Source organism: Meleagris gallopavo, unplaced genomic scaffold (assembly GCF_000146605.3).
Source record: "Meleagris gallopavo isolate NT-WF06-2002-E0010 breed Aviagen turkey brand Nicholas breeding stock unplaced genomic scaffold, Turkey_5.1 ChrUn_random_7181001957369, whole genome shotgun sequence".
NCBI classification, from domain to species: Eukaryota; Metazoa; Chordata; class Aves; order Galliformes; family Phasianidae; genus Meleagris; species Meleagris gallopavo.
The window spans coordinates 39,882-50,625 of NW_011217634.1; the positions used below are offsets into that span (position 1 = coordinate 39,882).

Here is a 10,744-nt window from a genome sequence, read left to right on the forward strand (position 1 = left end):
TGTCCCCTTTGGGTGCTGGGCGGCAGGTGGCACTGTCCCCTTTGGGTGTTGAGGGTGGAGGTGGCACTGTCCCTTTGGGTGCTGGGGGGAAGAAGGAGGGTGACACCGTGTGACACGGGGACAGCAGAGGGCTGTCGCAATGCCTGGGACAGTTCCTCCCTTCAAGGACACAGAAATCCTCCAACAGCTGCTCCGCTCTGTGCCACCCAGCACCGTGGGGACACTCTGGTGACACCCCCTGCCACAGCCCCCATGCATCCAACTGGGGTGGGCAGCCACCCCTGACCCAACTTCACCCTATCTGCAGGTGTCCCCACCTCGAAGGCACCCGTGGGACACTCTGGGGTCACCTATGCATCCCGTTGGGTTAAAAAAGCCAACCCCAACCTCACTTCACCCCATTTGCAGACGTCGCCGCGCTGTCACCATTCCCTGGTGTCCCTTCTGTGTCCCCTCCAAGCTGCGTACCCCACAATATTTTTCTAATTTTCCCATTTTTTGGTAGATTTCTGCATGGGCGAAGCCCCTCAGCGGACATGGGGCAGAGTGCATTGGAGCCACAGGAGGAGGCGGAGGTAGGGGATGTCCCCACGAGGTGACAGCCACCACCCCACATCCCCAACCCTGCAGCTCAGCCTCTTGTCCCCGCAGGACGCGTCCCTGATGGCCACTTTGTCTGAGCTCTTTACCAAGGAGCAGCTCTCCACCAGCACGGTGAGTCCCCTCCGAGGGCACAGAGTTGTCCCTTAGGGACACTGTCCCTAAGCACAGCTCAAAGGGATGCATACGTGTCCCCATGGTCTGAAAGTTTCAGTTCTTGCTGCTGCTGAGGCAACCGAAGGTGACAAAGTTGCCACCATAACGCAGGGGCGCAGCCTGAACCCCGATGCTGAGTACCCCTAAGGGCACACAAAGTTGTCCTCACGTCCCAGGGGACACCAACTTGTCACCGCACCGTTGTGGACAACGTCCCCAAGCCCCAAGCACAGCCAAGGGGACACCAACTTGTCCCCGTGCTCCAAGGGACACAGACTTGTCCCCACACTTTTGGGGGATGCGGTCCTGCTGCTGAGCACCACTGAGGGGCTGTCCCCACACCCCAGGGGCCGCTGTCCCTCCACGCCATCGGGGTGGCAGTGCCATGGGAAGTGACACAGGGACCTCATCTTCCTCCCCAGATGCTGTGGGCGATGCTCAGCTTCAGCCTCTTCACCATCCTCTTTGCAATTGGCATCGTGCTGCTGGTCCGGCGGCTGCGCCTTAAGAGTGAGTGACACCAGAGGATGACACAGAGACACCTCAGTTTCCCCCGTGGAAGATTGGGCACATGGGGGAGGTGACAAAGAGGGTGGCAAGTGGGGTGACAGCACTGTCCCCTCCCCACTTTCCAGAGGCGCCTGCACAGGAGACGCCCAAATACCGCTTCCGAAAAAGGGACAAGATGCTGTTCTACGGGCGCAAGATCATGCGCAAGGTGATGCTGGGGGTGGCATCTCCCTCATGTCACCACGGGGTGACACTCCCCGATGTCACCGCAGCTTGACATCACGCCTCGCTCCCCCTCCCCCAGGTCTCCCAGTCCACCTCCTCGCTGGTAGACACCACCATTTCCAGCACCTCGCGGCCCCGCATGAAGAAAAAACTCAAAATGCTCAACATTGCCAAAAAGTGAGGTTCCCCTGGTTGGTGGTGGTGGTGGTGGTGGCAGAGCCCGGTGTCACCTCGCTGTCCCCTCAGGTTCCTGCGTATCCAGAAGGAGCTGCCCACGTTGCAGCTGAAGGAACCCCCTCCCTCAGTGCTGGAAGCTGACCTGACCGAATTCGACGTGGCCAACTCCCACCTCCCCTCCGAGGTGCTCTACATGCTCAAAAACGTCCGGTGAGTCTCAGAACCCTGGATTCATGTTCTGTCCCCCGCTGTCCCCAGCCCTAAAGCTGGGGTAGTGACCCATCCACACCTCAAAGCCTTTTTTTGGGAGCTGGATCACGGATGCTTCACGCTCTGCATCTGCTGTTGCTATAGCAACGGGATGCGAGGTGGCATTTTGGTGCAGTGGCCATCAGCGCTGTGTCACCTGCTGTCCCCATCCCCGCAGGGTGTTGGGACACTTTGAGAAGCCGCTGTTTCTGGAGCTCTGCAAGCACATGGTTTTCCAGCAGTGTCAACAAGGGGATTATGTATTCCGACCCGGGCAGCCCGACACCAGCATCTACGTGCTGCAGGATGGCAAGCTGGAGCTGCTCCTCACCGAGCCGGTGCGGGGACGGGGACAGGATGGGGACACTGTGGGGACAGGGATGGGATGGGGGCACCACGGAGATGGGGCTGTGAAGAACAGAGGGATTTGTGCTGTGCAGGATGGAAAGGAGACAGTGATGAAAGAGGTGTTTCCTGGAGACAGTGTGCACAGCCTGCTCAGCATCCTCGATGTCATCACGGTACCGGTGCCTCAGCTGTTCCCAGCCCGTCACAAAACTGTCCCCAACAATTGTGGTGGTCCCCGGGAACACCTAAAACTGATTGTGGTTGTCCACAAGAATCCTAAGCCTAATCACGGCCATCCCCAAACCTCTCCAAACCCAACCATGGCCATCTCCCAACCCAAACGTGGTCATCCCCAAACCCAAACCCAACCTTGCTTATCCCCAAGCCCTTCCAAATCCAACCATGGCCATCCCCAAACCCTTCCAAACCCAACCATGGCCATCCCCAAACCCAAACCCAACCATGGCCATCTCCCAACCCAACCATGGCCATCGCCAAACCCTTCCAAACTCAACCATGGCCATCCCCAAACCCAACCATGGCCATCTCCCAACCCAACCATGGCCATCCCCAAACCCAAACCCAACCATGGCCATCCCCAAACCCTTCCAAACTCAACCATGGCCATCCCCAAACCCAAACCCAACCATGGCCATCCTCTAATCCTTCCAAACCCAACCACAGCCATCCCCAAACCCTTCCAAATCCAACGATGGCCATCCCCAAACCTTTCCACTCCCGACCACAGCCTTCTCTAAACCCAACCATGGCCGTTTCCAAACGCAACCACAACCATCCCCAACCCCAACCGTGCCCATCCCTTAAGCCAAAACCAACCACAGCCATCCCACAACCCAACCACCGCCATTCCCAAACCGCACCGCCCTGACCCTGTGAACGTCCCTCTATCCCTGCTCCCAGCCAGGAGTCATTGCCAGGACAGCAATGACACTGCCACCCCTGCTGTCCCCTAGGGCCACCAGCGGCCGTACCGGACGGTGTGCGCGCGGGCGGCGGAGGATTCTACAGTTCTGCGTTTACCAGTTGAAGCCTTTTCAGCTGTCTTTGAGAAATACCCTGAGAGCCTGGTGCGGGTGGTGCAGGTGAGCCAGACCCCATTGGGATGTCACCGGGGACGAGCAGGGGACAGTGACACCTCCTTGTCCCCGCAGATCATCATGGTGCGCTTGCAACGCGTCACCTTCCTGGCACTGCACAATTACCTGGGGCTGACCAACGAGCTTTTCAGCCACGTGAGCATGGAAGGGGGGGGGCGAAAATAAGAATCTCCCACCGTAGGGGCAAAAAGAGTCCTGGCTCCACTGTTTCCTTGTCCCTTTGCAGGAGATGCAGCCGCTGCGGCTCTTCCCGCAGCCCAGCCACGCCACCCGCACCAGCCCAGTCCGCCACGGCAAGCGGGGTCTCGGCTCTGCTGAGGAGGGCAGGGAGAGACCAACGGAGCTGAGTAAGGTTCTGGACCCCCCTGACCCCCACCCTACAGCAGGAGGGGGCTCACAGCCGTCTGTCCCAGCAGTTGAGCCACTGAAAGCTGGAGTTCTGGATGCCCCTGGACCACCGCTGCTGAGCCGCTGCATCTCCATGCCGGTGGATATCTCTGGTGGGTGGGGGCTTGGGGGAAAGAGAGGGTCCCTTAGTCTTGTGCATCACCCCCCAGGGTACTGCGTCACTTGCTGAGGGTTGTGCATCCTCCATAGGGTCACGCATCCCCCCATGGCACCATGCATCCTCCATAGGGTCACACATCTCCCCATGGCACCATGCATTTTCTGTAGGGTCACACAACCCCCCCATGGCACCATGCATTTTCTGTAGGGTCATGCATCCCCCATGGCACCATGCATTTTCTATAGGGTCACACAACTCCCCATGGCACCATGCATTTTCTGTAGGGTCACACAACTCCCCATGGCACCATGCATTTTCTGTAGGGTCACACAACCCCCCATGGCACCATGCATCCTCCATAGGGTCACACATCTCCCCCTGTGACCATGCAGCCTCCATAGGGTTACACATCCCCCCATGGCACCATGCATTTTCTGTAGGGTCACACATCCCCCCATGGCACCATGCATTTTCTATAGGGTCACACAACCCCCCATGGCACCACGCATTTTCTATAGGGTCACACATCTCCTCATGGCACCATGCATCCTCCATAGGGTCACACATCCCTTCAGGGGCTTGTGCATCCCTCTATGGGCCTGTGTTCCATTCTCCATTCTCCATGGGGTCATGCATTCCCTCATAGAGTTTTCCATCCTCCATGGGGTTGTGCATCCCCTCTGTGTCATGCATTCCCCCCCTCCCCCCCTTCCTTGGCCTCATGCGTGCCTCCCCCCAGTTCTCCCACCCCATTTTTGCCCGCCTTGTGCTGCTGCTGACCACCCGTTCCCCTCCCTGGTGGGACACAGGCATCCAGAAGGGTCCCCGCTCTGACTTTGACATGGCCTACGAGCGCGGCCGCATCTCAGTATCGCTGCAGGAGGACAGCACCAGCCCCCTGGCTGCCTTCTCTCGGGTAGGACTGGGTCCCCCACGTCCTCCTCAATCCGTTTCCACCTCGACTCCAACACTGAAGCTGTCCCTTGTCCTCGCAGTCCATCTCACACGAGCCCAAGGAACGCAAGTCGGTGACGGTGGAGGAGCAGCCATCAGGCATCTACAGGTACAGCTGTGAGGACGACTCAGCCGTGGTGGATTGTCCCTTTGAGCCCTACCAGGGTCGCCAAACCAGCTCCATCTTCGAGGCTGCCAAGCAAGAGTTGGTCAAACTCATGAAGGTGGAGGTGAGGTCACCAACGGAGACGGTGCAAGGGAGATCCGGGGGGCCTCGGGGTGGTCTGGGGTCACCTCGTGGTGCTCCCCAGTACCTTGTGGTCGTCCCTGTGACTTTATGGTGGTCCCCCGTTGCTTCTGCTGGGTCTCTGTCACCTCGTGGTGGTCCCCCGTGGCCTCTTGGTGGTTCTGTTGTCCCCTTGTGGTCCCGTTGCCCCATGGAGGTCCCCATTGTTTTGTGGGCCCTGTTGTTTTGTGGTGGTCTCTATGGCTTTTTCATGTTTCCCATCATCTCGTGGTGGCCCCATATGGATTTTTGGTGGTCCCAATCATCTCATGGTGGCCCCATATGGATTTTTTGTGGTCCCACTCATCTCATGGTGGCCCCATATGGATTTTTTGTGGTCCCAATCATCTCATGGTGGCCCCGTATGGATTTTTTGTGGTCCCAATCATCTCATGGTGGCCCCATATGGATTTTTTCCGGTTGCCATCATCTCATGGTGGGCCCCTATAGCTTTTTCATGGCCCCCATCACCTCATGGTGGCCTCACATGGATTTTTTGTGGTCCCAGTCATCTTGTGGTGGCCCTCTAGGACTTTTTCATGGCTTCTATCACCTTGTGGTGGTCCTCCATGTTTTTTCATGGCCCCTTCACCTCATGGTGGCCCCATATGGATTTTTTGTGGTCCCGGTCATCTCGTGGTGGCCCCATATGGATTTTTTGTGGTCCCGGTCATCTCGTGGTGGCCCAGTATGGATTTTTTACGGTTCCCATCACCTCATGGTGGCCTCACATGGATTTTTTGTGGTCCCAATCATCTCATGGTGGCCCCATATGGATTTTTTACAGTTGCCATCATCTCATGGTGGCCTCACATGGATTTTTTGTGGTCCCGGTCATCTCGTGGTGGCCCAGTATGGATTTTTTACGGTTCCCATCACCTCATGGTGGCCTCACATGGATTTTTTGTGGTCCCAGTCATCTTGTGGTGGCCCTGTAGGGCTTTTTCATGGCCCCCATCACATTGTGTGTCACCCTCCTTTCTCCCAGGACCCTTCTCTTCTCAACAACCGTGTCTTGCTTCATCACGCCAAAGCTGGGACGGTTATTGCCCGTCAAGGGGACCAGGTGGGTCTGGGTTTCGAGGGAATGGTGCAGCATCTTGCTCCCCTTACCCCGTGTTTCCATGGGGTGCTGCTCCTCCTGCCTCTGCCCTATGAGTCCTGGTGATGGAGCGCTGTCCTGGCAGGACGTGAGCCTCCACTTCGTGCTGTGGGGCTGCCTACACGTCTACCAGAGGATGATCGACAAGGCCGAGGATGTCTGCCTCTTCCTGACGCAGCCCGGTGAGATGGTGGGGCAGCTGGCCGTGCTCACTGGGGAGCCCCTCATCTTCACCATCAAGGCCAACCGCGACTGTACCTTCCTCAAGATCTCCAAGTCGGACTTCTACGAGTGAGTCCCAAAGCGCCAACGAGGAGGGGGGGGATTTGGGGCAACACTTCGGATCGATGGGGCCATAGGGCTCAGCGCCTGCGGTGGCACTTCCTGGGGTCACCGCCGTGTCCCCCAGCTGCTGTTGGTCCGTAGGATCATGCGGGAGCAGCCCAGCGTGGTGCTGAGCGTCGCCCACACCGTGGTCACCCGCATGTCACCCTTCGTGCGCCAAATGGACTTCGCCATCGATTGGATGGCGGTGGAAGCCGGCCGGGCTCTCTACAGGTGGGTGACCCGCACTTGTGGCTGGATGAGGACCCCACCGTGGGGGCTCACGTCCCCTTCGGCGTCCCCAGGCAGGGTGACAGGTCGGACTGCACCTACATCGCTCTCAACGGGCGGCTCCGCTCCGTCATCCAGAAGGGCAGCGGCAAAAAGGAGCTGATCGGGGAGTACGGCCGCGGGGATCTGATCGGCGTGGTGAGAGCCCTGCCGGGCCGGGGGTGGGACACGACATCTTGCTGTTATGTCTGATCCACGTGTCGTCATCTCCAGGTGGAAGCACTCACCCGGCAACCCCGTGCCACCACGGTGCACGCAGTGCGGGACACGGAGCTGGCCAAGCTGCCCGAAGGCACCTTGAACAACATCAAGCGTCGGTACCCTCAGGTACAGCCAAAATCTTGCCCTGCTCTGGGGGAAAACTGGGTTGTGCTGGGCGTCCCGACTGCATCCCCACAGTTGGATGGGTGAGTGGGATGGATCTCAACCCCAAACAGGGGAGGGTTGAGCCACGTAACGCCGAGGGCTGCCCTGGGTAAAGCCACGATGCCTCACCGATCCCAAAATTTGGGATATTTTAGAGGTTGGAGAGATACTGGCTGCACAGCACAGCAGTGGCATTTAAGTGACTGCAGTGTGAAGGTGGCAACAGTATGGTGGTGATCACAGCGGTGGCCGTGGGGTGGAAGTGATGATGGTTCTGCATCACGGTGGTGGCGGTGACACAGCCCCACAGAGCGTGGCACCGGCCGTGGTTTGGTGGTGTCCACGGCTTGATCCTGCTGGAGTCTGGAGACCTGCCGTGTTGGTGATGCTTGTCCCAGGGTCTGCACATCCTTCTTGGGGAAGGAGCACGTCAGACATCCCGACTCATGGCTCTGATGCTCATTAAATCCATCTTAAAGAATTAAAGTAATGATTAAGGCTGGTTGGGGAGAAAGATTAGTGCCCTTTGGGGTTGCTCTCTGAGATCCCCAGGGAGGTGTGGTAGTCGTGTCAGCACCACGGAGCAAGACCAGAAGAGGATCCCATGTGTGTTTTCGGGTGCTGTCACGTCTCTGGCTCAGGAACCTGTCCTGATGGCTGTCCCACAGGTTGTCACCCGTCTCATCCACCTCCTGAGCCAAAAGATCCTGGGAAACCTCCAGCAGCTCCGCGGCCCCTTCGCAGGTGTGCCCCAAAGGGGACAACGAGGACAAGGTGACGAGGGGTTGCTCTTCTCTGAGGCATCACACCACTGTATCTTCTCTTCTTGCAGGCTCTGGTTTGGGCATGGCCTCCAGCTCGGAGCCCACCAACCCCACCAGCAACCTGTCAACGGTGGCGGTGCTGCCGGTGTGTGACGACGTGCCCACGGCTGCCTTCACCTTGGAGCTCAAACACGCACTGAATGCCATTGGTGAGTGATGGCGTGGTGGTGACCGTGGCCGTGATGAGGTGGAGGTGACCGTGGTGTGGTGGTGACCACGTGGTGGAGGTGACCGTGGTGTGGTGGTGACCACAGCCTCGTGACTCAGTGGTGGCCACGGTTCTGTGTCACGGTGGTGACCGTGGCACACAGCAGTGACCACAGCCCCATGAGATGCCAAGGGTGTGGTGACCAGAAGCCCAAGGCATTGTGGTGGCCATGCAATAGTGGCAACCATGCCTTGGTGGTGAGTGGAATCCTAATGGCATGGTAGTGACCACACACTTATGGTGGTGATGGTACCAGGTGTCTTTGTGGTGGCCGTGTGATGGTGTTGACAGTGGCTTGGCGGTGACAGGAATGCCATGGCATGCTTGGTGGCCACGCAACAGTGGTGACCATGGCTTGGTGTTGTCTGGAGCCCCATGGCATGCTGGTGATCACAGGTGATCACAGATGATGACTAGAGCCCCATAGTGTTGCGGCGGCCACACAAACAGCGGCAACTATGGTTTGGTGGTGACCACAGCCACGTGACACTGTGGTTGATGATATCCCCATCTCCCCCAGGTCCCGCGCTGGTCCTCACCAGTGACATCATCCGTGCCCGACTCGGCTCCTCGGCACTGGACAGGTAACTCTCAGCAGAAGGGGCATCACCGGTGCCCCAGCGCCGTACCATCTTTCTCCTCCATCCATTAGCATCCATGAGTATCGTCTGTCGGGCTGGCTGGCCCAGCAAGAAGACATCCATCGTATCGTGCTCTACCAAACTGACTGCACTCTGACGCCGTGGACCGTGCGCTGCATCCGGCAGGCAGACTGCATCCTCATCGTTGGGTTGGGGGACCAGGAGCCAGCGCTAGGAGAGGTGAGGGATGTGTGGTGAGGTGGACGTGGCAGGTGGAACCCAATGCCAGACGGGTGGACATGGCAGGGGCAGCTCAACTCCAAATGGAGTGGACGTGATGAGGACAACCCGATGCTGTGTGGGTAATGAGGATGGACAACCCAGCATCAGATGAGCGGACGTGGCCTAGGCAGCCCAGTGACAAACGGGGTGGACAGGATGTGGAACCCAATGACAAATGGGTGGACATGGCAGGAACAACCCAGTGCCAAATGAGATGGATATGGCAGGAACAACCCAGTGCCAAATGGGTGGACATGGCAGGAACAACCCAGTGCCAAATGGGTGGACATGTCAGGAACAACCCAGTTCCAAATGGGTGGACATGGCAGGAACAACCCAGTGCCAAATGGGTGGACATGGCAGGAAAAACCCAGTGCCAAATGGGTGGACATGGCAGGAACAACCCAATGCCAAATGGGTGGACATGTCAGGAACAACCCAGTGCCAAATGGGTGGATATGGCAGGAACAACTCAATGTCAAATGGGTGGACATGTCAGGAACAACCCAGTGTCAAATGGGTGGACATGGCAGGAAAAACCCAGTGCCAAATGGGTGGATATGGCAGGAACAACCCAGTGCCAAATGGGTGGATATGGCAGGAACAACCCAATGCCAAATGGGGTGGATATGGGAGGAACAACCCAGTGCCAAATGGGGTGGATATGTCAGGAACAACCCAATGTCAAATAGGTGGACATGGCAGGAACAACCCAATGCCAAATGGGGTGGACATGTCAGGAACAACCCAATGCCAAATGGGGTGGATATGGCAGGAACAACCCAATGCAGAACAGGGCAGAAGTGATGCAGACAACCCCATACCAATCTGCTGGTGTTTTCCACAGCTGGAGCAGATGCTGGAGAACACAGCGGTGCGTGCACTGAAGCAGTTGGTCCTCCTACACCGTGAGGACGGTCCCAGCCCATCACGCACCGTTGAGTGGCTCAACATGCGGAGCTGGTGCTCGGGCCACCTGCACATCAAGTGTCCGCGCCGCGTCTTCTCCCGACGCAGCCCCGCCAAGCTGGTAGGTGCCACCATGCCACGTCCCCAACCCGAGTGTCCCCGTGGCTCTGCTGCCATCATCACCGCCTGTTCTCCATCCCCAAGCGAGAGATGTACGAGAAGGTGTTTGCCAGGAGCGCCGATCGGCACAGCGACTTCTCCCGCTTGGCGCGGGTGCTCACCGGGAACACCATCGCCCTCGTTTTGGGTGGCGGCGGAGCCAGGTGGGTGCATCGTATGGCAGGATGGGTGAGGCAGGGGGTTGGCTGAAGAAAGACAGGGAGCTGTTGGAGAGGAGCCACAGAGGTGAGCAGGGGGCTGCAGCACCTCCTCTATGAGGACGGGCTGAGGGAGCTGGGCTGGTTCAGCACGGAGAAAAGAAGGCTGGGGCTGAGCTCAGTGCAGCCTGCAGGACCTAAAGGGAGCCTACAGACAGGAGGGGATCAGCTCTGGGAAAGGGTAAATAACAGCAGGACGAGGGGAAATGGTTTGAAGTTGAGGGAGGGGAGATTTAGGTTGGATGTCAGGGGAAAATTCTTTACAGAGAGAGTGGTGAGGTGCTGGAACAGCTGCCCAGACAGGCTGTGATGCCCCGTCCATCCCTGGAGGTGTTCAAGGCCAGGTTGG

At 58.2% G+C, this 10,744-nt stretch overlaps 1 protein-coding gene across 6 annotated transcripts in view; it reads left to right on the forward strand.

The window, feature by feature from the left end:
- The first annotated feature begins 28 nt into the window (after nt 1-28).
- Nucleotides 29-10,744, forward strand: part of PNPLA6 (patatin like phospholipase domain containing 6) — an 18,582-nt gene continuing 7,866 nt past the window's right edge. For 2 of the 6 annotated variants that reach the window (XM_010728323.3, XM_010728325.3), the window contains exons 1-24: nt 29-575; nt 652-714; nt 1,179-1,266; nt 1,392-1,474; nt 1,571-1,668; nt 1,738-1,878; nt 2,096-2,255; nt 2,358-2,438; nt 3,240-3,368; nt 3,438-3,518; nt 3,610-3,883; nt 4,701-4,807; nt 4,887-5,075; nt 6,120-6,197; nt 6,319-6,524; nt 6,660-6,791; nt 6,863-6,986; nt 7,062-7,175; nt 7,883-7,958; nt 8,047-8,187; nt 8,767-8,830; nt 8,899-9,067; nt 9,957-10,139; nt 10,223-10,341. In XM_010728323.3, coding sequence (XP_010726625.1) covers nt 537-575; nt 652-714; nt 1,179-1,266; nt 1,392-1,474; nt 1,571-1,668; nt 1,738-1,878; nt 2,096-2,255; nt 2,358-2,438; nt 3,240-3,368; nt 3,438-3,518; nt 3,610-3,883; nt 4,701-4,807; nt 4,887-5,075; nt 6,120-6,197; nt 6,319-6,524; nt 6,660-6,791; nt 6,863-6,986; nt 7,062-7,175; nt 7,883-7,958; nt 8,047-8,187; nt 8,767-8,830; nt 8,899-9,067; nt 9,957-10,139; nt 10,223-10,341 — 2,939 coding nt within the window. In that variant the 5' untranslated portion in view covers nt 29-536. The remainder of the gene's footprint in view (nt 576-651; nt 715-1,178; nt 1,267-1,391; nt 1,475-1,570; nt 1,669-1,737; nt 1,879-2,095; nt 2,256-2,357; nt 2,439-3,239; nt 3,369-3,437; nt 3,519-3,609; nt 3,884-4,700; nt 4,808-4,886; nt 5,076-6,119; nt 6,198-6,318; nt 6,525-6,659; nt 6,792-6,862; nt 6,987-7,061; nt 7,176-7,882; nt 7,959-8,046; nt 8,188-8,766; nt 8,831-8,898; nt 9,068-9,956; nt 10,140-10,222; nt 10,342-10,744) is intronic. The other 4 variants (XM_010728320.3, XM_010728321.3, XM_010728324.3 and 1 more) reach the window with 4 other exon arrangements.